Raw genomic sequence first — 23,011 nt, 5'->3', positions numbered from 1 at the left:
ACACGACGACCAGTCATGTCCCAGATATGCGCCCAAGGGTTAAGATCTGGGCTCATTCAATCGTGAGAGATGTCAGGGGTGGCTTAACGAAATTATCGTGTATATATATTCTTCACAATTTAGTAGTTCACATACATTTGTCCTTTCAATTGTCAAATATATTTCTTTCGATTGCATTTTCCTCCTGCAGAACTTGCACAGACATAATTAATTACTGGAGTAAAGAATGCTGAATTCTTTTTGTTGATAGTACAAAATAACCTCCAGTGGGATACACAACACCAGTGTTTCACTGGAAAACTACATTCGTAGAACCCGCTGACCTTTGTCACAACTGCCTAAATTTGCATTCTAACAGTTTCCAGATAGTGACTCTAGTTTTATGCTGCTGTAAGCAATATTCCAGCATTATCACAGCGAGGGACATCAAATATGCCTTAACACATTGTACCCAGTTAGTAACAAATCACATCAGCTGAGATACAAGATGCTTGTGGATTGGAAATAAACTCCTCACAAAAAGTTAAGCAACACAAATCTTTAGTCTCATTACATTTATATTTATTGAAATTGCAAATCATGGAATGATGCAATGGAAAGGTGAAACATATGTACACACGATTAACAAATCATCAAAAGTATGTACCCGTGAAACAGTCGTGCAAAATGTGCTGCACTGATGGAGCAACATGCTAACATTAAGCTTCAAGTCAGTTTTGGACAGTGAAGCAGTGTTCAGTAACGCGTATGACCACCATGAGCACAAATGCAAGCTTCTACACGTCTTTACATTGACCAAATGAGCCTTTAAGGTTGTTGTTGTGGAATGTTCTGCCATTCTCTCTGTAACGCCTGCTCAAGGTCATCCAGAGTCCGGTGGTGAACATGGAAACCGTAAACAGGACTTCCAAAGATGTCCCAAGCATGGTCAATGAGATTAAGATCAAGTGACCTTGCAGGCCAGTCCATATGTGTGATGTTGATCTAAACAACATCGTTAAAACCTCTTTCTCAGGCATTATCATCCATAACAAGAAAGAATTGTGTCCAGGGACACGGATGCCCCCGCTGCTGTAGGAGTTCACACATTCAGGGTCCCACTGAAGCACTTGAAAACACTAATAAACAATGTGTTGAGGGGTTAGATAACACAACCTATCATCATATAAAGATCAATAATTGAACAAAATTCACGAACAAGTTCAATAAACATCTATGCAACCATGAGATGCACACCTTTCGAGTCCCAATGAAACACAAGCTTAATCAATTCTGTTGAGCAGTTTTTGTGGAGAAGTGGACAGACCTAATCCCCTATTTCACTATCATCAGAGAGAAATTCAACAAAATTTATCTAAGTTCAAATGTCTCTGAACATAAAAATAATATATAAAATACAAAAACAAAATATTAGATGCACACCTTTAGAGTCTCAAAAACGACATATGTAAGCTAAATGAGTTTTGTGCAGTGGTTTTTGAGGAGAAGTGGATAAAGTACACCCCCTGTTGTATGGGACAAACATGATGAATAGAACCAAATTCAACAAAGTTCAAACATCTGTAGAAGTGACAAAATTAAGAAATTGGATGAACAAGGTATGAGATGCACACCTGATGAATAGAACCAAATTCAACAAAGTTCAAACATCTGTAAAAGTGACAAAATTAAGAAATTGGATGAACAAGGTATGAGATGCACACCTGATGAATAGAACCAAATTCAACAAAGTTCAAACATCTGTAAAAGTGACAAAATTAAGAAATTGGATGAACAAGGTATGAGATGCACACCTTTAGAGTTCCAATGAAACTCACGTAGAAGCTCAATCAATTCTGTTGAGCAGCTTTTGTGGAGAAGTAGATAGACTTCATCCCCTATAACACTATATTCAGAGAGAAATTCAACAAAATTTATGAAAACGGTATTAAAATTGAAAAATAAATAAAATACAAAATCAAAATATGAGATGCACGCCTTTAGAGTCCCTATAAAGCACATGTGTAATCTAAATGAATTCCATAAAGTAGATTTTGAGGAGAAGTGGATAACATACACCCCCTGTTGGATGGAACGAACAGGCTGAATAGAACAAAATTCAACAAAGTTCAAACATCTGTAAAAGTGACAAAATTAAGAAATTGCATAAAAAATTATGAAATGCACACCTTTAGAGTCCCTACGAAAGACATGTAGAAGTTCATTCAATTCTGTTGAGCAGTTTTTGTGGAGAAGTGGATAGACTTCATCCCCTATTAAACTATCATCGAGAAATTCAGCAAAATCTACCTAAGTTCAAATGTCTCTAAACTTGCAAAAAAACCCAATAAAATACAAGAAGATGACAAAGTCATCAATATCCCCCGCAATGGCAAAATACTCTTCATGATTATGTCTATGAGTTATGATTATGTCAAATATTTAGGTGTGTATATAGAAAAGTGGAAGGAGAGTATTGAAAGGTTTTGAAAGTTCTGCTCCAGAAAGGAGCACTATCACCAATTTCAGTCTAAGTCAAACTTGTTGCCATGGAAATGACAAAAATATTTTATTCAGAATTCCAAAACTACCAAAAGGCACCAGTACACCACCAGATCTATCTATGTGCCAAGTTTGGTGAAGTAATAGTGAAAGGTTTTAGAGTTCTGCTCCGGAAAAGAGCACAACCACCAATTTCAGTCTAAGTCAAACTTGTTGCCATGGAAACGCCAAAAATATTTTATTCAGAATTCCAAAACTACCAAAAGGCACCAGTACACCACCAGATCTATCTATGTGCCAAGTTTGGTGAAGTAATAGTGAAAGGTTTTAGAGTTCTGCTCCGGAAAAGAGCACAACCACCAATTTCAGTCTAAGTCAAACTTGTTGCCATGGAAACGCCAAAAATATTTTATTCAGAATTCCAAAACAACCAAAAGGCACCAGTAGACCACCAGATCTATCTATGTGCCAAGTTTGGTGAAGAAATAGTGAACGGTTTTAGAGTTCTGCTCCGGAAAAGAGCACTACCACAATTTCAGTCAAAGTCGAACTTGTTGCCATGGAAATGACAAAAATGTTTTATTCAGAATTCCAAAACTACCAAAAGGCACCAGTACACCACCAGATCCATGTATGTGCCAAGTTTGGTGAAGAAATATCGAACGGTTTTAGAGTTCTGCTCCGGAAAAGACAAATGTGCACGGACGGACTGACGGACGCACGGACAGAGTCCAGAGTCCATTTTAATACCCCCTGCAAAACGCGTTGCGGGGGATAAAAACAAAATATGAGATGCACACAATTAGAGTCCCAAGAAAGCCCATGTATAAGTTCATTGAATTACACAGAGCATTTTTTGTGGAGAAGTGGATAGAGTATATTCCCTGTTTCGTACAGATGGACTGACACGGAGGGTAACTGCATATGGTATACAGGACTTCTGCCAGTCTTGCAGTCCGTGGACCGTATATTCTCCCCTACTGTAAAGCTGTAGTTCTAACTGAAGTAAAACAAGCTTCATCTCACTATGGGTGCAGTGGGGTAGCCTCCTGGTTAAGGCGTCCGCTCATCACACCAAACACCCAGGTTCGATTCCCTACATGTGCACAATGTGTGAAGTCCATTACTGGTGTTCCCCGCAATGTTGTTGCTGGGTTATTGCTAAAAGCAGCATATAAATAAACTCACTCACTCACTTAGAAGCTGCTTTCAAGGGGTGCCAAGTTACACCAAGTCACTATTCATGTGAGCCTGGTGGGAATTGGTCTTCAGCGACCCTCCTTTTCGATGAAAAGTATTATGGAACCGGGTTGTCCTGCTTGATGCATGTCATTGTCCCAGTAACTTGGGTCAATTCTTGTTACAGTCACTGGATAGTCTGCTCGAAATGTGACTATTTAGAGAACAGTCATAGTTGATAGCTGCATTACACACCAAACAAGCAGGGCAACCATAGGTCAACAATATGCCAAGTTTGGTTTGCTTGATGTTTAATGCCACACCCACCAATTTACCAGCTCTGCAAATGTAAGTCTGGATTAAACAATCCAATGAGAAGTATGCATCCACTGTACGAGGTCTAGACATTAGAAGTCTTACTGTGTTTGGAATTCGATTTTCCATGCAAGTCATTAACAGTACAGATGCATCATGACATTTAAGTTCAATAAAAAGTAGAAACAAATTGATTCGATCCTGCCCTATCAGACCAGTCAATCATCAGCTTGGACTAGCTTATGGCATCATGACCCGGAATCAACCATCCAGAGGAATCTGTTAACTGGTGAATAAGTAACTTGCCTTGAAAACATGAAATATATTTCTTCAAAATATCCTGAGCAATCAAATGCCTGAGTTCACGTCCAGACCCCCACCAAACAAGCAAAGTTTAAAGAAATATAGTTTTCAAACTGATAACTTGCATGGACAACCGATACCACTATATATTGTAACAAAATCAAAGCTGCAATAAATGTCTTTATTGCCTTCACAAGATACAAAGTAACATTGTTAATGAGACGCAAGTTACTCGTCACCCTCCTCTTCTTCTTCATCCTGGTTGATCTGGAAGTATCTCAGTTCAAAGGCCTCTTTTGTACTGGCCACCACTCGGAGCCAGTCTCGGAGGTTGTTTTTCTTTAGGTACTTCTTTGTCAAATACTTCAGATACCTAGACACAAAAAGAATCAAAGGCAAAGGTATAAATTGTAGGAAGTATTACACTGAGACAAAAAGCATTTATGGTAACATGGATTTAATCCTACATGGAATTGTTCCAGATGTCACAGCATGACATCTGATGTAGGAGGAAAACCTCGAGTAATGTTTAAGTCTTCAGTAAATCATACAAGCACAGGTACGTTGCTGACAAAATTATGGGCGAACAAGGATTCATTCCAAAATTGTATCTCGGTAACTTGTTATTAACCCTCTAAAGCATGTCCACTACTTTAATAACATGTACTTGAGTTTAATTTTATGCTGCTTTTCGCAATATTCCATTAATATCCCGGCAGGGGACACCAGAAATGGGCTTCACATGTTCATGTACTTGACATAACACAAATCCAGTATATGGATTGAGAACGCAGGTTGGAATAATTGTGTTGCTACGAACACATACCTCTTTGAGAAGGGGATTTCAGAGGTAAGTTCAATCTTGTTCTTCTTCCTTTCCAGTGTGACATTGTTGCCAAAGTTGTTGGTTTTGCCATCAACCTTGATCCTTTCATGGAGGTATTTTTCCTGTCAAAACACAAGCCATGACATGGCGGTACAGATTAGGGAAGATAGCCCTAATCAGATTAGGGAAGGTGACCCTAATCCCACAGCATGTGTTAGTACACCCAAATACTTAAAATAGCCTTGTTCATAAAACTCAATTTAGTGACATACTACAAAACAAAAATCTGGTATTGACTTGAACTAAACAGAAGAAAAGTTAAACTTCAAAGAGCTTTGTGATAAGCTAATTTAATGCCATTCATTCCAATTTTGACATAAAAGGATTTCACTGATCTGAAATGGTTGGATTTAAGAACTGGAATTAGTTTTCAATGCACTAGAAAAGACGGTGGATGGCCTCTTTTGTACTTACAAAGCTTGCTACATCCATGATGCCATCTTCAACAGGGTGTGTGCAGTCCACCATATAGTGGAGGGTGACTCGCTTCTTGCGGCCTTTGCCCTTCCCCTTCTTTACGGGACCTTTGCTGCGTTTTGTAACTTTCTGAAACAAAAGCTTCATCATGACGAGATGCTTGCAAAATGTTCAATTCAGCATTCATCAATAATTTATTCAGATCAGTGTCGTGAAAATTAAGTTTTTGCACAGCTATGATCTATATCTTTGCACTAGCTGCAATACACCATGAATAATCCAGGTAGCAAAGCAATAATACACCAATCAAGTGGCATAGATACCTAATATCACCCACAATGATGAATAGTAAAAATATGTTCCACACCTATTTCTTCAATTTTGAGACAAATGCTTTCTTGAAAACTAATGGGCAAGACTTCCGCCCGTATCCCCCCTATTTTTAACCATGAGGAAAAGTTACTTTGAGAGGCATTTTTAAAAGTTGGATATGTCTTTCAGTATGTTAAGATACAATTAAAGAAAATGCTAAAACTCATCCTTACCAGATGAGGAATATATATATTCAGGTGATATGATTCGACTAGAAATTTAAGGGGGGATACGGGCGGAAGTCATTCCGCATCCTGAACTAGAGTTCCGAAATAAAAAAATCTCAGATGTACATCCATTGAAATATGTGGATATTTTCACACACACACACACTTAGGTGTGACACTTTAAAAATTTATCACCCCACCCCCATTCCATTTGGGATTTGAACCCACAATGGGGGAGGGATCTAATCAGCACAACAGAACCAGCAAGGCTTGTTTTCATGCTGAACTTTCCGTTATTACATCGACTGCAATATTAAAATACCTCACAACTTCAGTAAATAAGAACATAGATCTCTAAATGCGACATTTCATAACTTTATATTTGGGAATTTTTAATATATGTTGCTGCTGAAATGGCAAACTTGGTATCTGTGCAGGTGTTGCAAACACTCATTTCTTTCTCTTCATTGGTTGCTGGTCTGATTGCAAAGCAGCTAAACTAATATAATACCTATCTCATCCCGCAGTACCATATCGCTGCTCACGTGTTATTTATGCATTCTGACTTTATTATAATGAAATGAATCATTTTACGCCAACATAATAAGACAATTAGATAAGATATTAAGTAAAATGTGTTTTTAAAAAGCAGGAACCAAGATATTTTCAGAAATGCGAGAAAATTCCCGAGCATATGAAACTCACTCCTGGCATGATGGCGGCCTAGAGTCAAAGAGGCAGGCACGTGGGTCTCTTCACCGGAAATTTAGAGTGGTTGTGTTATTTTTATGATATTTATTTGTAACATCAGATTATAAGAAATTACCTCATTAACACTAGCTAAAAGGTTAAAACTAAACATATGTGTGCTTTTTGCGAAAAGTCCGTAAGACTGGTTGGCAAATGCCTTCGCGCTTGCGAATTTCTTAACGGCTAACACAAAATCAAACAGCCGGAGCCCAGCCTCAAACTCAAGCCACGGGGGACTATTACCCTTACGATAAACTTTATATCAATGGAAGTAATGTGTCTCTCTTACTCCATATTAAAGCATATCTTATCAAGTAACCATATGTCAACAAGACATAAATCAGAATATGTCTGTAATATACTCTATGTATTCATTTGAAATGATATTACGCTTTTATTTCAAATTCGAAACAAATACATAACACTTGTCGACACACAACTATATGGTGAGGGAATTGTGGGATATATTCCGCCTTGAACGAGCGGAACCTCCCCTTGACGCAGCAAATGAGGTAGGGTATTTTAGTTACATTAATAAAACTGAGCCCTGACGAGAAAAATACGATTTTTCAATGAATGCTGTGCGCAGTTATCTTACCTGATCTCAAGAAAGAATCAGTAAAATATGTGATCGCGGGCATCATACACCGAGCAACGCATAAATTACCGGTTCGCTATTACATCGCTACCTGCTCTTCTGTTCGGTGTTCATGAATAAACCTGTCATATGTGTTGCATTAAGAACGAATTAATATTATGATAGGATGGACACATATGCTCTATGCAAAGGCGATGTGTGTGTTAACTGAGTATTGCCAAACGATGCAACCACATTCAGGAAGGGGCGTAACCTGTCAATGTTGTTAGTCCGACTGAGTGTTCAATGGTGTGTCACACACTTAACGTGACTAATTAGCATGATCAATATAATACAAGACAAATCTTATGGATAACAACTTCTTGGTTTATTTTTCACAACGTTTCTGGGCTAGTTCTTGCCCCTTCTTCACCTGAAGAAGGGGCAAGAATCTTATCCATAAGATTTGTCTTGTATTACTACACCAACTTCTAAATGCCTTTGAAGAATTTCATGATCAAAATAGTTGAACTGATTTATCGAATATTGCCACTGTCAATTTGATATCTATTTCCAGTTGATGGCGAACTAGCAATATGATTGGGGGGATTGTTTATATACAACCACAAGGGCGAAGTCCTTATCTCCCGAGTGTTCAGAGATGACATTGGGTAAGAAGATGTTTTCATCATGTTCATTTTTTAAAGCAGTAATTAATGCAAGTAGATAAGTAGTACAGAAATACATCTGTATACATACAGATATACGAACATTAGTCTAGCAACAATTTGGGTTGTAACTGGATCAAGTGAACAAGCTTGATGATTTGATATGATGCATGTTAACGAATCTTGACAATAGAAACTTGCTCGTATTCAAGTCAGCCACTGCCCTTGAAGAGTCGGGTTAGAATTGGTCTTCAACAACCCATGCTTGTCATAAGAGGCGACTAACGGGGATCGGAGTGGTCAGGCTTGCTGACCTGGTTCAGTGGTTGACACATTTCCTTGTATCCCTATTTGCATAGATCAATGCTCATGAATACACAGTGCCATTTAGAAAGTGGTCAAATGTAGCATATGTTGTATTTTGGATTACACTTTGTCAGTAAAGTACAAATTCAAAAGTGGCGGTGGCTGAGCGGGTTAGGCCTGTTGTGATTAATGTATCTTAATACATATTGTAACTCCAGCTATCTTATTGTCTTCCCTTCTGGTAAGGCCAAATAAAAAAGATGTTGTGGTTCTGATGGGTGCCAGTCAAATCGCCCCAGCTACAAAACGCCCCAGCCAATTTGGTCAAAATGCCCCAGATTTTTGGTCAAATCGCCCCAGGTTTGGTCAAATTGCCCCAGGGGGGTAGTCAAAATGCCCCAATGTATTTAAATTGGTTAAATATATGCCACAAATGCATCGTTTTTGTCAACTTCCATGTTATATTCTATATATAATATTATATAGTGATATTTCTGATAAATTTTCTATTAGTAAACTCATAAGACCAAAAGTAATATTCATGTATAGACAACACTGTAATACTAATTATTTGGTAAAGAATTACAAGAGTAAAATGAAAGGTTTGTATAATATGTTTATTGGCTGTAAATAGTTTTTGGTCAACAAATGGCATTATGTAATCATAACTAGTATGGTATAATATTTATTATTTAAACATATTTATTTCCAAAGAAAGGAACCGGATTGGTAAACAAGCATAAGCTTATATGAATACGGCTCTGGGATACAATGGAAGGAAGAATAAACTCGTCATGATGAATGTACAATGTGAATGATATATAAATGCTGCAAAAACGAGAAATAACGCCAATCATTGTTAAACGGTATATGTCATATAAACAAAATATTTTGGGATCAAATCTGCCTGTTAAATTTATAAAAGAGTGCACTGAAATTAAAAGTTCTTTCTTTACTATTGAGGAACAGCGTTGGTTTCCAAACAAAATTGATTTTAGGTCAAATCCTTTAGTATAAAAAAACATAATTTGACGTATATCGTTGTAAAGAGTACATGAAAAGAAATAATGAGCAGAGTCTTCATAGTTATGGCCACAAGAGCAAGATGATGTCAGAGATATAAATCTTTCATATTTGTGCGCATTAAGGTCACTACATTCAAGTTCGAGACGAGAATGTATGATTAGACAAAATCTGCTACCGAAATTTAAGTCAAAATGACTGTAGATATTAAAATCGTTCAAAATTACATTTTTTGAATCTCGATAGGTGATGGTCAATTAGTGAATATGTTTTTATAGCCTGAAATGCTCATACATTCGAGCCTCAACATTTCCTTTAACTAAACACAGCATTGAATGTCAATTAGTGAACATGTTTTAATAGCCTGTTTTTATCCACACTGTTTGACAAGATTAATTAACAAAAGCTCTAGATTGTTTTGATTAGCATTATACCATACTTGTTGAGAAACCTATGCATTTACGGCCAATAAACATTTTATACAAACATTTCATTTTATTCTTGTAATTCTTTACAAAAGCATTAATAACATGCAAATAATTGGTATGATAGTGTTGTTTATACATGAATATTACTTTTGCTCTTATCAGTTTACTAATAGAAAATCTATCAGAAATATTACTATATATTATTATACAAAGTATATAATATGGAAGTTAACAAAAACTATGCATTTATGGCATATATTTAAATATTTTAAATACACTGGGGCATTTTGACTACCCCCCTGGGGCAATTTGACCAAACCTGGGGCGATTTGACCAAAAATCTGGGGCATTTTGACCAAATTGGCTGGGGCGTTTTGTAGCTGGGGCGATTTGACCAAACCTGGGGCGATTTGACCAAAAATCTGGGGCATTTTGACCAAATTGGCTGGGGCGTTTTGTAGCTGGGGCGATTTGACTGGCACCCGTTCTGATTACACATCTTTAAAATTTAGGGTAAGTAAATTGTTAATTCGATCAAGCTTGAGGCCCATGAAAAAACAATGGTATCTGAAAGCTTATTTTATTCATACCGCTTGAAAAAAAATTGGATTGGCACCAGAATTCAAGGGTCGGTCGGGTAATCGGAACCACAACATATTTTTTTCAGGCCTAAGAGAGTTTTCTTCAGAAAGTTATGTTTATTTCAATCAAAAGAAGATCTAAAGAGAAAGTTAGGTGTAACCTTGGACCTAACAGGGCCAGCCCTACATTGGTGAGTTTAGTTTTACGCCGCACTCAACACTATTCTAGCCATATGGTGGCGGTCTGTAAATAATAGGGTCTGGATCAGACAGTGCAGTGATCAAGAGCATGAGCATCCATCTACGCAACTGGAATACGATGACGTGTCAACCAAGTCAGCCTCACCACTCGATCCCGTCTTTTCTTACGACAAGCATGGGTTACTGAAGATCAATTCTAACCGGATCTTCACGGGTCGCCAGCCTCAAGGATGGATTAGTTTGACAGTAAAACAGTATTGGTAGCGGAGGTCAGTCATCATGGTAATTGCTATGTAGGTGTGCATGGTTAGTTGTGATTGTGACCGGTCAATGGACTTACAACCTATGATCCCTTTCACTGATGATTGTTTGTTATTTAACCCGTGAAGGTCCGGATTAGAATAAACCCTCAGTAACCCATGCTTGTCGTAAGAGGCGACTAAAGGGATCGGGTGGTCAGGCTCGCTAGCTTGGTTGACACATGTCATCGGTTCCCAATTGCGCAGATCGATGCTCATGCTGTTGATCACTGGTTTGTCTGGTCCAGAATTGATTATTTACAGACCGCCACCATATAGCTGGAATATTGCTGAGTGTGGTGTAAAACTGAACTCACTCACTCAATCACTCCTCTGTTATTTTCAGTCGGAATGCAGTTGATGCTTTCCGTGTGAATGTTATTCATGCCCGCCAGCAGGTTCGGTCGCCAGTGACGAACATTGCCCGTACTAGCTTCTTCCACATCAAGAAGTCCAACATCTGGCTGGCTGCAGTTACAAAACAGAATGTCAATGCTGCCATGGTGTTCGAGTTCCTCCATAAGATGGTGGAAGTTATGCAGTCCTACTTCGGCAAGATCTCCGAGGACAATGTCAAGAACAACTTTGTCTTGATCTATGAAATTCTTGATGGTAAGCATGTTTCCGTGTTTAGTAGGTTAGTGATTGAGTATTGTTTTAAACATTCTCGTCCCATGAAGGTTACTTGTCATATCTTCCTACGAACCTCTGTTCTAATACGGCCATATTTCCCGGTTCTCGTAAAATCCCCTAGCGGCAAAAAATCGCAGCACAAATTATCTCCCTTCTTTCTATCCAATCAGAACATGTGTTACATCGACTTAGATCCAGCTTGACTAATACAAGCAAATGTGGGGGCCACAAATATCCTTCCTCTGCCCGGGACTTGTGTTGATGTGACAAACAAGGCATTTAATGGCTAGATTGTCCGTTGTTAAAGAGGGCGATGGAGACGCCATTGATCCGCTAAAATACATGACTGAGTTCTGTCTAGAAGAAACGTGTGCGCATAGCGCAGGGGAAGAGGTTCTAGTTTTCCCGAAGCATACGGAAATTACCGAGACCTTGTGAATGATCACTTTTGAAACAACGTCGCTGATTGCACAAGTAAATCTGATTGCAACCAATCACGAATCCTGAACACTTGCACCATGAAAGGGCCATATTAGAACAGAGGTTTGTAGGAAGATATGACAAGTAACCTCTGTGGGAAGAGAATGGGTTTTAAGCCACTTTCAACAGGTGAGGACACCAGATGTGGACTTCACACATTGTACCCCTGTGGGGAGTCAAACTCAGGTCTTCAGTGTCATGAGTGAACACTTTAACTACTGTTCTTCTCACCGCCCTGTTTCCGTCTTTAAACCCCTAATACTACGCACATGGATGATGTCCAGTATGCAATGTATTGCAGGAGTCCTGATTTACTACCCTGGGCCTGATCGATAATCGAAATAATGTTGATAGGAAAAATTATTAATGATTATCAGTTTCAGTGAGTGAGTGACTTTAGTTTTATGCCGCTTTCAGCAATATTCATGGCAGTTATCAATATGAAGATTGTATTATTGATAATATTGAACATTAAATTTTGTGATGGAAAAAAGTTTTAATTTTCTCACACAATATATAAATTGCAGGACTATATTCCTGGTCTGCTTCAAAATTATGTTCAGGGCGGTGCGGCAGCCTAGTGGATAAAGTGTTCGCTTGTCATGCCGAAGACCTGGGTTCGATTCCTCACATGGGCACAATGTGTGAAACCCATTTCTGGTGTTCCCCGCCGTGATATTGCTGGAATATTGCTAAAAGTGGCGTAAAACTAAACTCGCTTTCTCACTCTAAATTATGTTCAGGAATTTTGTATGGTTAAAAAATCCACATGTAAGATCATGTGACCACTCACAAGCGATATTCATTTCTTTCAGACATTTTTGGCATTTTAGCTCAAAGTTACATCTCTCATATTTATCAATAATCGATCGATATTTAGTAAATGGTTATCAATTTCTATGATCTGTGTTGATAGCCAGCCCTAATAGTTATACTAATGTAAATATGATTTATGTTTTTATCAGGATCAGGGTGTTAAATTGTATTGCACCATGTGGTATTGATATGCGCCATAAGGGCCTGATAGTGTTCCATGTTTCAATGCATACATGGCGCAAGTCCAACAAGATCCTTGCTCCCTTGTAAACTGTAAACAGCTGACATAACCATCACAGGACATGTAGCAAAAATGCTTGTATGCTTGTCCCTGAAGAGTGTCTTTTGTAAGATAATCTTTTTTTCCTCTCAGCTCATATTCCAATGGAATAAACATTATTTATGTTGTCAATTTTTTGTCCAGATGCAAAGTGCAAATAAAGTATTACTCAATTCTATTTGGTTCCAGCCTACTGGTACTCCCTGCTGCTCAGCACCTAAAGCTTACGATTATGTATGAAGTCTTTTCAACTTTCACGATATGGCTGAAACATTGCCAATGTGATGCTAAATATTAACTCAATTAACTCCCTTTTCAACTTTGCAGAAATTCTGGATTTTGGATACCCCCAGAACACTGACACTGGTATCCTGAAGACGTTCATCCCACACAACAAGGAGCAGTTAACATCTCAGGTGAGAGTGGTGGTCCCATCAATTCATCCTAAGATCAGAGTTAAACTGGGAAACAATATATTGGTCGTTACGTTTCATAAGCAGTCTTGATGTATCTTAAGACATCAAGGGCTTTTATGTACCCTCCATGATGTGGTTTTGCCAAATAAGTAACGCCCCTTTGGACTTAACTAATTTCATAAATGGCTAACTAATTAACAGATTGCGGGGTAATACATCATTTATGACAATTCCCAACACTCAGATTGTCACCATAAGGGTCCGGCATTCAATGTCAGGACAAATACATTGGCCGTATACATGTATCTTACCTCATTCCAAATTATGTCACAGGTGTGGCTTATACAAGCATGCTTTATCCAAAGTAACAGAACTAAAATAAGGCATTATACAGATGACAACATTTCACAAACTTATGTGTTTTTCGCCCTAGATCTAATGCGTTCCAAAATATTGTAAAAATTCTTGATAATGGTTTCTTACAGCGTTAATGTGAGATACACAAATTTTGTTGGTATGCTGAAAAGGTAATGCCAACATTTTGTTAGTTTACACATGAACTTGAAATATTTCCCTTGTGTATTAGTAGGTATATTAGAAAAATATAGACAGTGGATCTCATCCAATCAGAATACAATGTTCATAAGTAGAGTTAAATGCTAAATTTTGTCCTGAAACTTTTTGTGTTTTGATAATGGCACACATCTTCATGCTTTGTAAAAACAATTACCATCCATATCCACAGACGAAAGAGGAGACAGCTCAGATCACGTCACAAGTTACAGGCCAGATTGGATGGCGCCGAGAAGGAATCAAGTACCGGAGGAATGAACTGTTCTTGGATGTTTTGGAGTCTGTGAACCTTCTCATGTCACCACAAGGTGGGTTGGTGCAGCATTGAATCCATGTCCTGAACTTGGATAAGGCCTAAAAACAAATGTTGTGGTTCCGATTAGCTGACTGACCCTTGAATTCTGATGCAGACAGTATTTTTTTAAAGTGGTATGAATAATATAAGCTTTCAGATACCAACATCTTTTTCCGGCACCTACTGACATCAGTCATTCTGATAAAGAAAGTAGACATTATGGCCTCAAGCTTGATTGAATAAACAATTACACATTGATAAACGTGTTATTAGTTTGTACTTTACTTTTGTACTTTCAAAACAAAATGTAACAAAAAATCCTAACTACCCTAATTTTTAAAGAGGTGTAATCAGAACCACAACATTTTCTTTATTTGGACTAATTCTTCTAGACTCAACTTTCACAGAATCAACAACTCTTATCATGAATTTTCAGCCTGTCAAAACAGTCTTGTGCCTGCCCATTCGTCACTGCAACACAGCTTTGTCTGCTGATGGAGTGGGATGTTTATTGGTCTAGTAATGACAGTATTGTTATTATGCAGAGACATTGTACGTTTCACAAAGAGGACTAATTAGAATGTCCAGAACATGGCTGGAAATGGACATCAGATGCTTTCTGTTACAGGTCAGGTGCTGAGTGCCCACGTAGCAGGAAGGATTGTGATGAAGAGTTACCTGAGTGGAATGCCCGAGTGCAAGTTTGGTATCAACGACAAGCTGCTGATGGAGAGCAAAGGCAAGAGCAGTTTGGATGATACAGCAAGCAGGGGGAGGTAAGTCATGGAAAGGGTGAACGAGCTGTCAACTGTGTGAGGTCATTTTAGCATCATGATTAGTGAAACCATCCTACAACTTGTCAACTAGTTTTCTTGATATGATTGAATATTTTGTATTCGATGGTATGTGTCATGGATAGACTTAAGTTTGTTATCCATGTCACTTCAAATAGAACCAAAACATGGTGATTATTAATCACTGAAGAAAACTGCATGTGTGCTAATACAGGAAAACCAGCTATCCTGGCGATAATTATAGTTACTTACCATAACAAATAAACCCTGCAAAGAACACTTTTACAAAAGTATCAGTCTTGCCGGAGATATACATCATCATTGCATTTAGATCATGTGGAACTACCACACATCCACAATCTTCTTTCATTAATAATGCAACCGCCTCCGTGGTGTAGTGGTTAGAGCATCCGCCTGTGGAGAGCGGAAGGTCGCGGGTTCGATCCCCGACCACGTCATACCAAAAGACGTTAAGATATGGTACTTGTTGGTCCCTGCCTGGCGCTCGGCATTAATGGGTACATCAAGGACTGGTCGGCTCGGAGTCAGTATAATGTGTCTGAGTGGGGTATTCATGCTTCACTGCGGCATGGTATCTCAGTGAGCTAGCACTATAAAACCAGCTTCAGTCTGGGCTAGTACAAGCAGCTGCACATACACATACACGCGCATGCACATCGTCATATGAGCGAAATATTCTCAAGCACGACGATAAACCCAATTTCACCTCACCTCATTAATAATGCAGGTATTTGGTAAAGACTACTGGTTTTCAATGGTGTTAGTGGCTATGATCTAGAAGTATGATATAGCTGTGTCTGGTATCAGAATATGAAGTGTATGAGGGGAATTACCTGGAAATATGTCTTTGATAGCTTAATGAAGTGAAAATTATTTGAAGATGGAAACAGAAAGAAAAATATGCCCCATTTTTTCAGCAGGGAAGTTTTGAGTTGCACATGTTTAATGTTAAGTTTGATCATATAGTGGAACCAGTGTTTCAGTATTCTGTAATACATTGTTGCTTTCAACAGTCACTTTGGTGGAGGAGGGAAGACGTCCATTGCAATAGACGACTGTCAGTTCCACCAGTGTGTCAAGCTCAGCAAGTTTGAGACCGAACACAGCATCAGCTTCATTCCACCTGATGGAGAATTTGAACTCATGAGGTACCCAGCTTTATTTAGTCTGTCCTGAAATGTTCTTACTTCAGATTTTGTTTCTGTTTTGTCCCTTTATTCATATGACCCGTGAAGGTCCGTGTTAGAGTTGATCTTCAGTAACCCATGCTTGTTGTAGGAGGCGACTAACAGGAGCGGGTGGTCAGGTTCGCTGACTTGGTTGACACATATCATCGTATCCCAATTGCATAGATCGATGCACATGCTGTTGATCACTGGATTGTCTGATCCAGACTTGATTACTGTAAACATACTTTTTTTCGCTTGGTGCAAATTTCATGGAATGGACAGTTTAGACTACATCGCGCAGTCAATTATTCGCGCAATCAGTAATTGCCGGAACTGCCAGCTGAAATCAACCAGAGTGGCTTACCCTGTCAGGCGGCGTGTATTGCTTACTCACAGGAAATCCCTACCTGCGGGATATATACAGTTATACGTTTACTCACGGAAGTATTAAGTACTTAGGAAGTGAGATATCGTGATGGTACTAGTATACTATATAAAAGAGATGAAAAACACATCAGTCTTATGTTCCGAATTCTGACGATCTAACGATGGCATTGCGAATGTGGTTAAAGAAAGCACCTACCCCCAGACATATCATTTCGTGATATGCATTTATAAATATAAATAAAATCTTAATGAATAAATAAAATACTGCTGTATTATTTCTTTCCGAGTCGCTTCATGGTAATCCGTTTTGTATCAAACCATCTGTCACTACGATTAATCAAAATAGAACATGTCGAGACATGATTTGGGAAATCCATTACAGCGACAGTTAAGTGTGATTCTTTATGCTACAATCAGTCGTCATTTTAAGATTCCCGTAGATTTCTGTCTTCAAACTTGATGTGTCATGGTAACAACTCAGAGGCGAGTGTGGGTTGAGTGAATGAATGAAAGGTTTATTCGCTGTGTATAAATTTTAGCGGTAAAATATTTAGCACGAAAATAGACCTGCGCGATATATAATACGTTTACAGTATTTACAGACTGCCACCATATAGCTGGAATATTGCTGAGTGCGGCGAAAACTAAACTCATTCACTCACTCTATTTTTCATATTACTTCATGAGAAATATGAGATGACAAGACTGACAGTGCTATGTTGAGACAAAGGCACAGGAAGCAATAGTGTAGTCATGATACTGATGTAAGGCCATCTAGTTGAAACTGGTTGTCACAGTTATAACTGTGGTCATATGAACATGATGCCAAAATAAACAGAATATACGTTGCAACAGTCGGAGTTTTTGTAATGGGATCTGTTGTATTTTGTAAATTTAGTCTGAATCTTAACATAAATGACCCAAGCTTTAGTGTGTCTGTAAATAGTGCTGATATCATTTTAGTCCAACTTTAAACATGGCTGCCACAAGGTGCAGACAGGTTAAACTTATATGGATGATAAGAGCTGTAATAATTCAAATTTGTTGATGATAATGTCCACTGAAGAACTTTTGACAAAATCAGTTTCTTCCCTGTGTATTAAGTGCACCAATTTCACTGTTGATCTTTGTCGTGTGTCATGACCTTTCTCCTTCATAATTCAAGAGAGATACAGTCACTTACGTGGAGCATAATTTAACTCAGCTCGTAAGACATGCATTGCTGTTTACTTTCAGATACCGTACAACCAAGGACATCAGCCTGCCATTCCGTGTTATCCCACTTGTCAGAGAGGTTGGGAGGCAGAAGATGGAGGTGAAAGTTGTTGTCAAATCAAACTTCAAACCCTCGCTGTTGGCCCAGAAGGTGGAGGTATGGAACCGATTGCTCCAGATAGATGCCAAGTATCAGTGTATTGGATAGATGAACTATAGCCACATAGTACATATTGCAAAAAACAACTTTATCAGATACGTTGGCAAACAATACTCAATGATCTGATTACCAATTGCAATTTTTCTGTTTATTCTCAAGAAAGTTCTTCAAAATATTGATAAGTTCTGTTTACCATATCAAGTTTTATTCTTAAACGGGAATGTGTCACTTCATATTATCGGGGCAGTGGGGTAGCCTAGTGGTTAAAGCGTTGGCTCGTCACGCCGAGGACCCGGGTTCGAATCCCCACATGGGCACATTGTGTGAAGCCCATTTCTGGTGTCCTCTGCCGTGATGTTGCTGGAATATTGCTAAAAGCGGCGTAAAACCATACTCACTCACTCACTTTATGTTATCAGCTAACAGATTTCCTCCCAAACCTGTGTTGTCATTGGCTAATAATATTAGCAACTCCATCATGTGTGGAATACACAAGACTAAAGATACTTTTCAGTTAAAACTTTACAGAATATTGTAAAGTTTAGTGTATGGGTGGTAGAGTTGCCAGTGTCTATTTTAAACAGATCCAGTTAACCTTCAAAGTCAATTTGTTGTTTTCTAAATGTGAATAAGGTAAGTTTTATATTCATTGCTGCTTAATGTGTTTCATGCAAGCCTGTTGTGAAAGCTTTGACTGTAACTTGATTTCTATCTAAATGTGTGTAGAGTGTGTCATGGAGATTTGCCTGGTATGTTTCAGGTGAGGATCCCAACACCTCTCAACACCAGCGGAGTACAGGTGATCTGTATGAAGGGCAAGGCCAAATACAAGGCCAGTGAAAACGCTATCGTGTGGAAGTGAGTATCACCAAGCTTGTCTTTGCATCTAAGACTTTCTTTTTTTCCAAAGCCTATCCCTAAAATCAATCTTTCTGTCATCAATTTCAATGTATATTTATTTTGCTATTTTATCCTCTGTATGCATTGTATGTATGCTTTTATGTAGCGCCTTGAGCATGTATCAGTGGGTGGAAAATGGCGCTAAAAATATCCATTATTATTATTATTAATCATTCATATTTCACATTTAATTATCTTGTCGCTTTGATGGACCAACTGATATGATGTGAATAACTGATTACTGATGTTACCAACTGATCTTTGTGACTGATATGATGTGACTAACTGATAACTGATGTTACCAACTAGGGGTGGTAGGGTAGCCTAGTGATTAAAGCATTGGCTCGCCCATTTCTGAAGACCCGGGTTCGATTCCCTGGAATGGACACAATGTGTGAAGCCCATTTCTGGTGTCCCCTGCAGTGATATTGCTGGAATATTGCTAAAAGCGGGTAAAACTAAACTCAGTCTAACAGTCAACTGTTACCAACTGATATGATGTAACTAACTGATAACCAATGTGACTAATATGTATTGGATAACTGATCTGATGAGACAGATAACCGATGTGACTAACCAATCTGATGTTTCCTGTATTCTAGGATCAAGCGTATGGGCGGGATGAAGGAATGCCAGCTGAGTGCTGAGATTGAGCTCCTCAACACAAATGATAAGAAGAAATGGACTAGACCCCCTATCTCAATGAACTTTGAAGTGAGTATCACTGTTAGGAGCAGATCACATTACAAACCTTCACATAAGGATTCATTGAAGTATGGGGCGATGGGGTAGTCTAGTGGTTAAAGCGTTGGCTCGTCACGCCGAAGACCGGGTTCGAATCCCCACATGGGTACAACGTGTGAGCCCATTTCTGGTGTCCCCCGCCATGATGTTGCTAGAATATTGCTAAAAGCGGCGTAGAGCCAAACTCACTCAGTCAGTCATTGAAGTATCTGCAATAAAAATCTGCAGAAAAAACCTTTCCGTAATATGTAAGAATAGAAAGTGCACCATAACACCGTAACATTGCATTCTGATGTCTCATTCTGTTGACATGAAACTGACTGAACACCAGAGATCCTGGGTGACCTCAATCTAGCAATTATCAGAATGCAGGAGATGTTTTGTATTCCAGCTGAATGGTTTCGAGGAATGCCAGAGAACCAGAGTAACCTCAGGTTCTAACTCTGCATACTGTACCATCACAGTTTGATATTATTGTATTGTACTTTTGTATCATAATTATTTCTAATTCGCCCTGTATAATTTTTCACTGTGATGCTGAAACCATTAATATCTGTCTTTATCTACTTCTTTTTTCTTAAGCATAAAATAACAACCTCTCATATTTTCTTGCAGGTTCCGTTTGCCCCATCAGGTTTTAAGGTTAGGTATCTGAAAGTATTTGAGTCGAAGATGAACTATAGCGATCATGATGTCATCAAGTGGGTACGATACATCGGTCGAAGTGGCCTGTATGAGACACGATGCTGAACACAACTCAACTAGGATAAAACCAATCAACTTCCCTGTCTACCTGGATCCAAGACATGTTGTTAGAATCATTAGGTGATAGACTTAAGTGTTGTTTAGACACAGAATTACCAAACCATTATTTGAATTCATTTAGGTGTGTAATTTGTAACATGGAAAAAGTTTTCAGTTTTTATCAAGAGACACATCTATGTTTTCAAAGCATTCAAGCCATTACTTACTGATCATATCACTTGAGCAACATTTTAAACATTTGACAAGTTCAGCTGTCCAAATACTACCAAGAGGGAGCAGTGGGTTAGCCTGGTGGTTAAACCGTTTGCTCGACAAGCTGAAAACCAGGATTCACTTCCCCACATAGGTACAATGTGTGAAGACCATTTTTCGTGTCCCCTGCCATGATATTGCTGGAATATTGCTGAAAACGGCGTAAAACAAAACCCATCTACTCACTTACTACCATAAGACTACCAAAGCCCAAGACACTAACAGCTTACATCCAATGCTTTAAAAAAAAAATCAGTTGAATCTTGAAAGTTTTTGCTTGTATAGCAGACTGTCCACAGGTCAAGTTACTGTCTCTTATTGCTGCCATCAGTCGAAATCACCACAGAGTTGAACTTTTAGATGACTGACTGAACTTTACTGGTTCGGAGCCTGCCCTCAGATACGACAAGGGAGATAACTCTTGCATATTTGACTACTCAAGTTGATGTTAACACAAGTGTGAATAGATCTTGAATGCAACATTAGTGTTGATCACCAAATGATTTGATTATTGCTTAGGTGTACAAACTGTGAATTTATTAGAGACATGTGATATTAATGTTGTTTCAGAAGAGTTCAGATTAGATGTGTGTTGCCATTTGTAAAGATCGAATATGTGACTATCATGATCTGAATTCATGTCAATTTATACAATTTAAATGTTCCAATGCCATTTGATGTTATTATTAATCAATACTTCAGCTTTGTTTTGATCAGAACTCATGAACAAACTTTCCCAGAAACCAAATTACACCTGTTGCATTTGCAAAACCAGAGTGCAATACGAATAGCCATGAGTAATATTATTCCTTGTGTTGTGCTTCTGATTGTTGAGACAGTGGTGTCGGATGATGGCATTCTGTTTATTTTCATACTCTTTTTTCCATTAAGTTGTCACTGTTTCGAAAGGAAACCCTTACTTGTATGTGTTTGAAATGAGCACTGATACTTATCCTTGTTTGTTTGAATCTTGTACAAATTGTGTTGAACTGTATGATTGGTTATATTACTGCCTTAGCCTTTATCATAGCATTATCTAATATCACGTATATCTATCTTTTAATTTCACATCTCTTGCATGGATTTGGTGGGATCAATTGTAAATATTGATAGTTGATCAAATTATTGGCTGGAAATGAAATAATTAAGAGCAGATTACTGCCAAACTTGCATTCCATCTAGATATGCATGATGTGCTACAGTTAATGCATGATGTTGTGCTACAGATGTCAAGCTTCAACTGCTATTGGTCAGAATAATGCTTTGAGTGTTAAGGCAGCTTTCACATGTATTGGTATATGTGACACCCTGCAATGCCTGACGCTGCAACGACACATGCATCAGACTGTACCAAAAACGTGACATCATTCAAACTGGTGTGGGAAAGGTTGACTCAAAGAGTAATCGCCCTTTATGACCAGTTTATTGGCAAAAGCCTGGGTACATCTTGCTGAATGTGGTTGTATTGAAGCTGTAGTAAAATATGTATTTAGAGATCGATTCTCATCCTTGAGCAACTCATCAAGTTAGTCAGTATGACCTAGAATGGTATAGAAGTAACCCTCATTGTTTACAGAAATGGAGTAATTTGTTTATCTGAAAGTTGATGTGAATTTAAGTTATGCTGTGTGAAAATCACTGAAGTAGCCTGTGGTATGTTTAGAAATATGTAAGCACATCTCACCTCAGATTCCCCTCATCAATGTGCTTAATGTGTATAATATTGTCTGGTATACTGTAGGCAATAAATTATATCCCTGTGAGGTGTGTTGTCTTTTACTGAAGGATTTCTGAATCCTTGTTGGCATTCAGGATTAGTTCCCAGCTTGTTTGTCCTGGTGGTGGTGTGGTCAGTCTTTGTTGATTGAATGAATGTAGAACAGAATGCAGAATATATATAGCAAGCCCTTCCAGGCTTCATATTGTGCTCAAAGCGCACAATATGATCTGGCAAGCTATTCTCGAAACGTTCGTAGCCCTACGAACTTCTTAAGCCCATTCTTAACACATTTGCTACGATCAAAGTTAAGAATTCTTAGGGCTACGAACGTTTCGAGAATTAGGGCCCTGTTTATTAATACCCCGGATGACCCAAGCTGCTTGTGAGGCGCTAGAAGGTTAATAGTCACATGACTTATCCCACCAGGTACCCATTTTC

General features: G+C 38.4%; 2 protein-coding genes across 2 annotated transcripts; one reads left to right on the top strand and one right to left on the bottom strand.

Moving 5' to 3' along the window:
* Window positions 1-4,445: 4,445 nt before the first annotated feature.
* Window positions 4,446-6,979, bottom strand: LOC124273364 (60S ribosomal protein L22-like). The gene is made up of 4 exons (XM_046708602.1): window positions 6,826-6,979; window positions 5,579-5,710; window positions 5,105-5,226; window positions 4,446-4,651 (listed from the first exon to the last, which is right to left on the bottom strand). The coding sequence occupies exons 1-4, from the start codon at window positions 6,832-6,834 to the stop codon at window positions 4,507-4,509; spliced, it is 408 nt and encodes a 135-aa protein (XP_046564558.1). The 5' UTR covers window positions 6,835-6,979; the 3' UTR covers window positions 4,446-4,506.
* Window positions 6,980-7,307: 328 nt separating this feature from the next.
* LOC124273363 (AP-2 complex subunit mu-like) lies at window positions 7,308-22,616 on the top strand. Its single transcript, XM_046708600.1, has 11 exons — window positions 7,308-7,382; window positions 8,025-8,118; window positions 11,300-11,565; window positions 13,490-13,578; window positions 14,324-14,459; window positions 15,075-15,222; window positions 16,275-16,409; window positions 18,054-18,189; window positions 18,953-19,050; window positions 19,695-19,806; window positions 20,452-22,616. The coding sequence occupies exons 3-11, from the start codon at window positions 11,454-11,456 to the stop codon at window positions 20,584-20,586; spliced, it is 1,101 nt and encodes a 366-aa protein (XP_046564556.1). The 5' UTR covers window positions 7,308-7,382; window positions 8,025-8,118; window positions 11,300-11,453; the 3' UTR covers window positions 20,587-22,616.
* Window positions 22,617-23,011: the final 395 nt, after the last annotated feature.

The sequence above is a fragment of the Haliotis rubra genome, unplaced genomic scaffold (assembly GCF_003918875.1).
Source record: "Haliotis rubra isolate DU_JTF1 unplaced genomic scaffold, ASM391887v1 Scf18, whole genome shotgun sequence".
In the NCBI taxonomy this organism is placed as follows: Eukaryota; Metazoa; Mollusca; class Gastropoda; order Lepetellida; family Haliotidae; genus Haliotis; species Haliotis rubra.
This window is presented reverse-complemented; position numbering and strand designations above follow the sequence as displayed.

Coding starts and splice junctions, on each gene's coding strand:
- LOC124273364 (XM_046708602.1), bottom strand. Junction 5,227..5,578: donor TCATGGATGTAGCAAGCTTT/GTAAGTACAAAA, acceptor GTGTTTTGACAG/GAAAAATACCTCCATGAAAG. Junction 4,652..5,104: donor GAAATCCCCTTCTCAAAGAG/GTATGTGTTCGT, acceptor TTTTGTGTCTAG/GTATCTGAAGTATTTGACAA.
- LOC124273363 (XM_046708600.1), top strand. CDS start 11,454: ATGGTGTTCGAGTTCCTCCATAAGATGGTGGAAGTTATGCAGTCCTAC. Junction 11,566..13,489: donor GATCTATGAAATTCTTGATG/GTAAGCATGTTT, acceptor TCAACTTTGCAG/AAATTCTGGATTTTGGATAC. Junction 16,410..18,053: donor GGAGAATTTGAACTCATGAG/GTACCCAGCTTT, acceptor GTTTACTTTCAG/ATACCGTACAACCAAGGACA.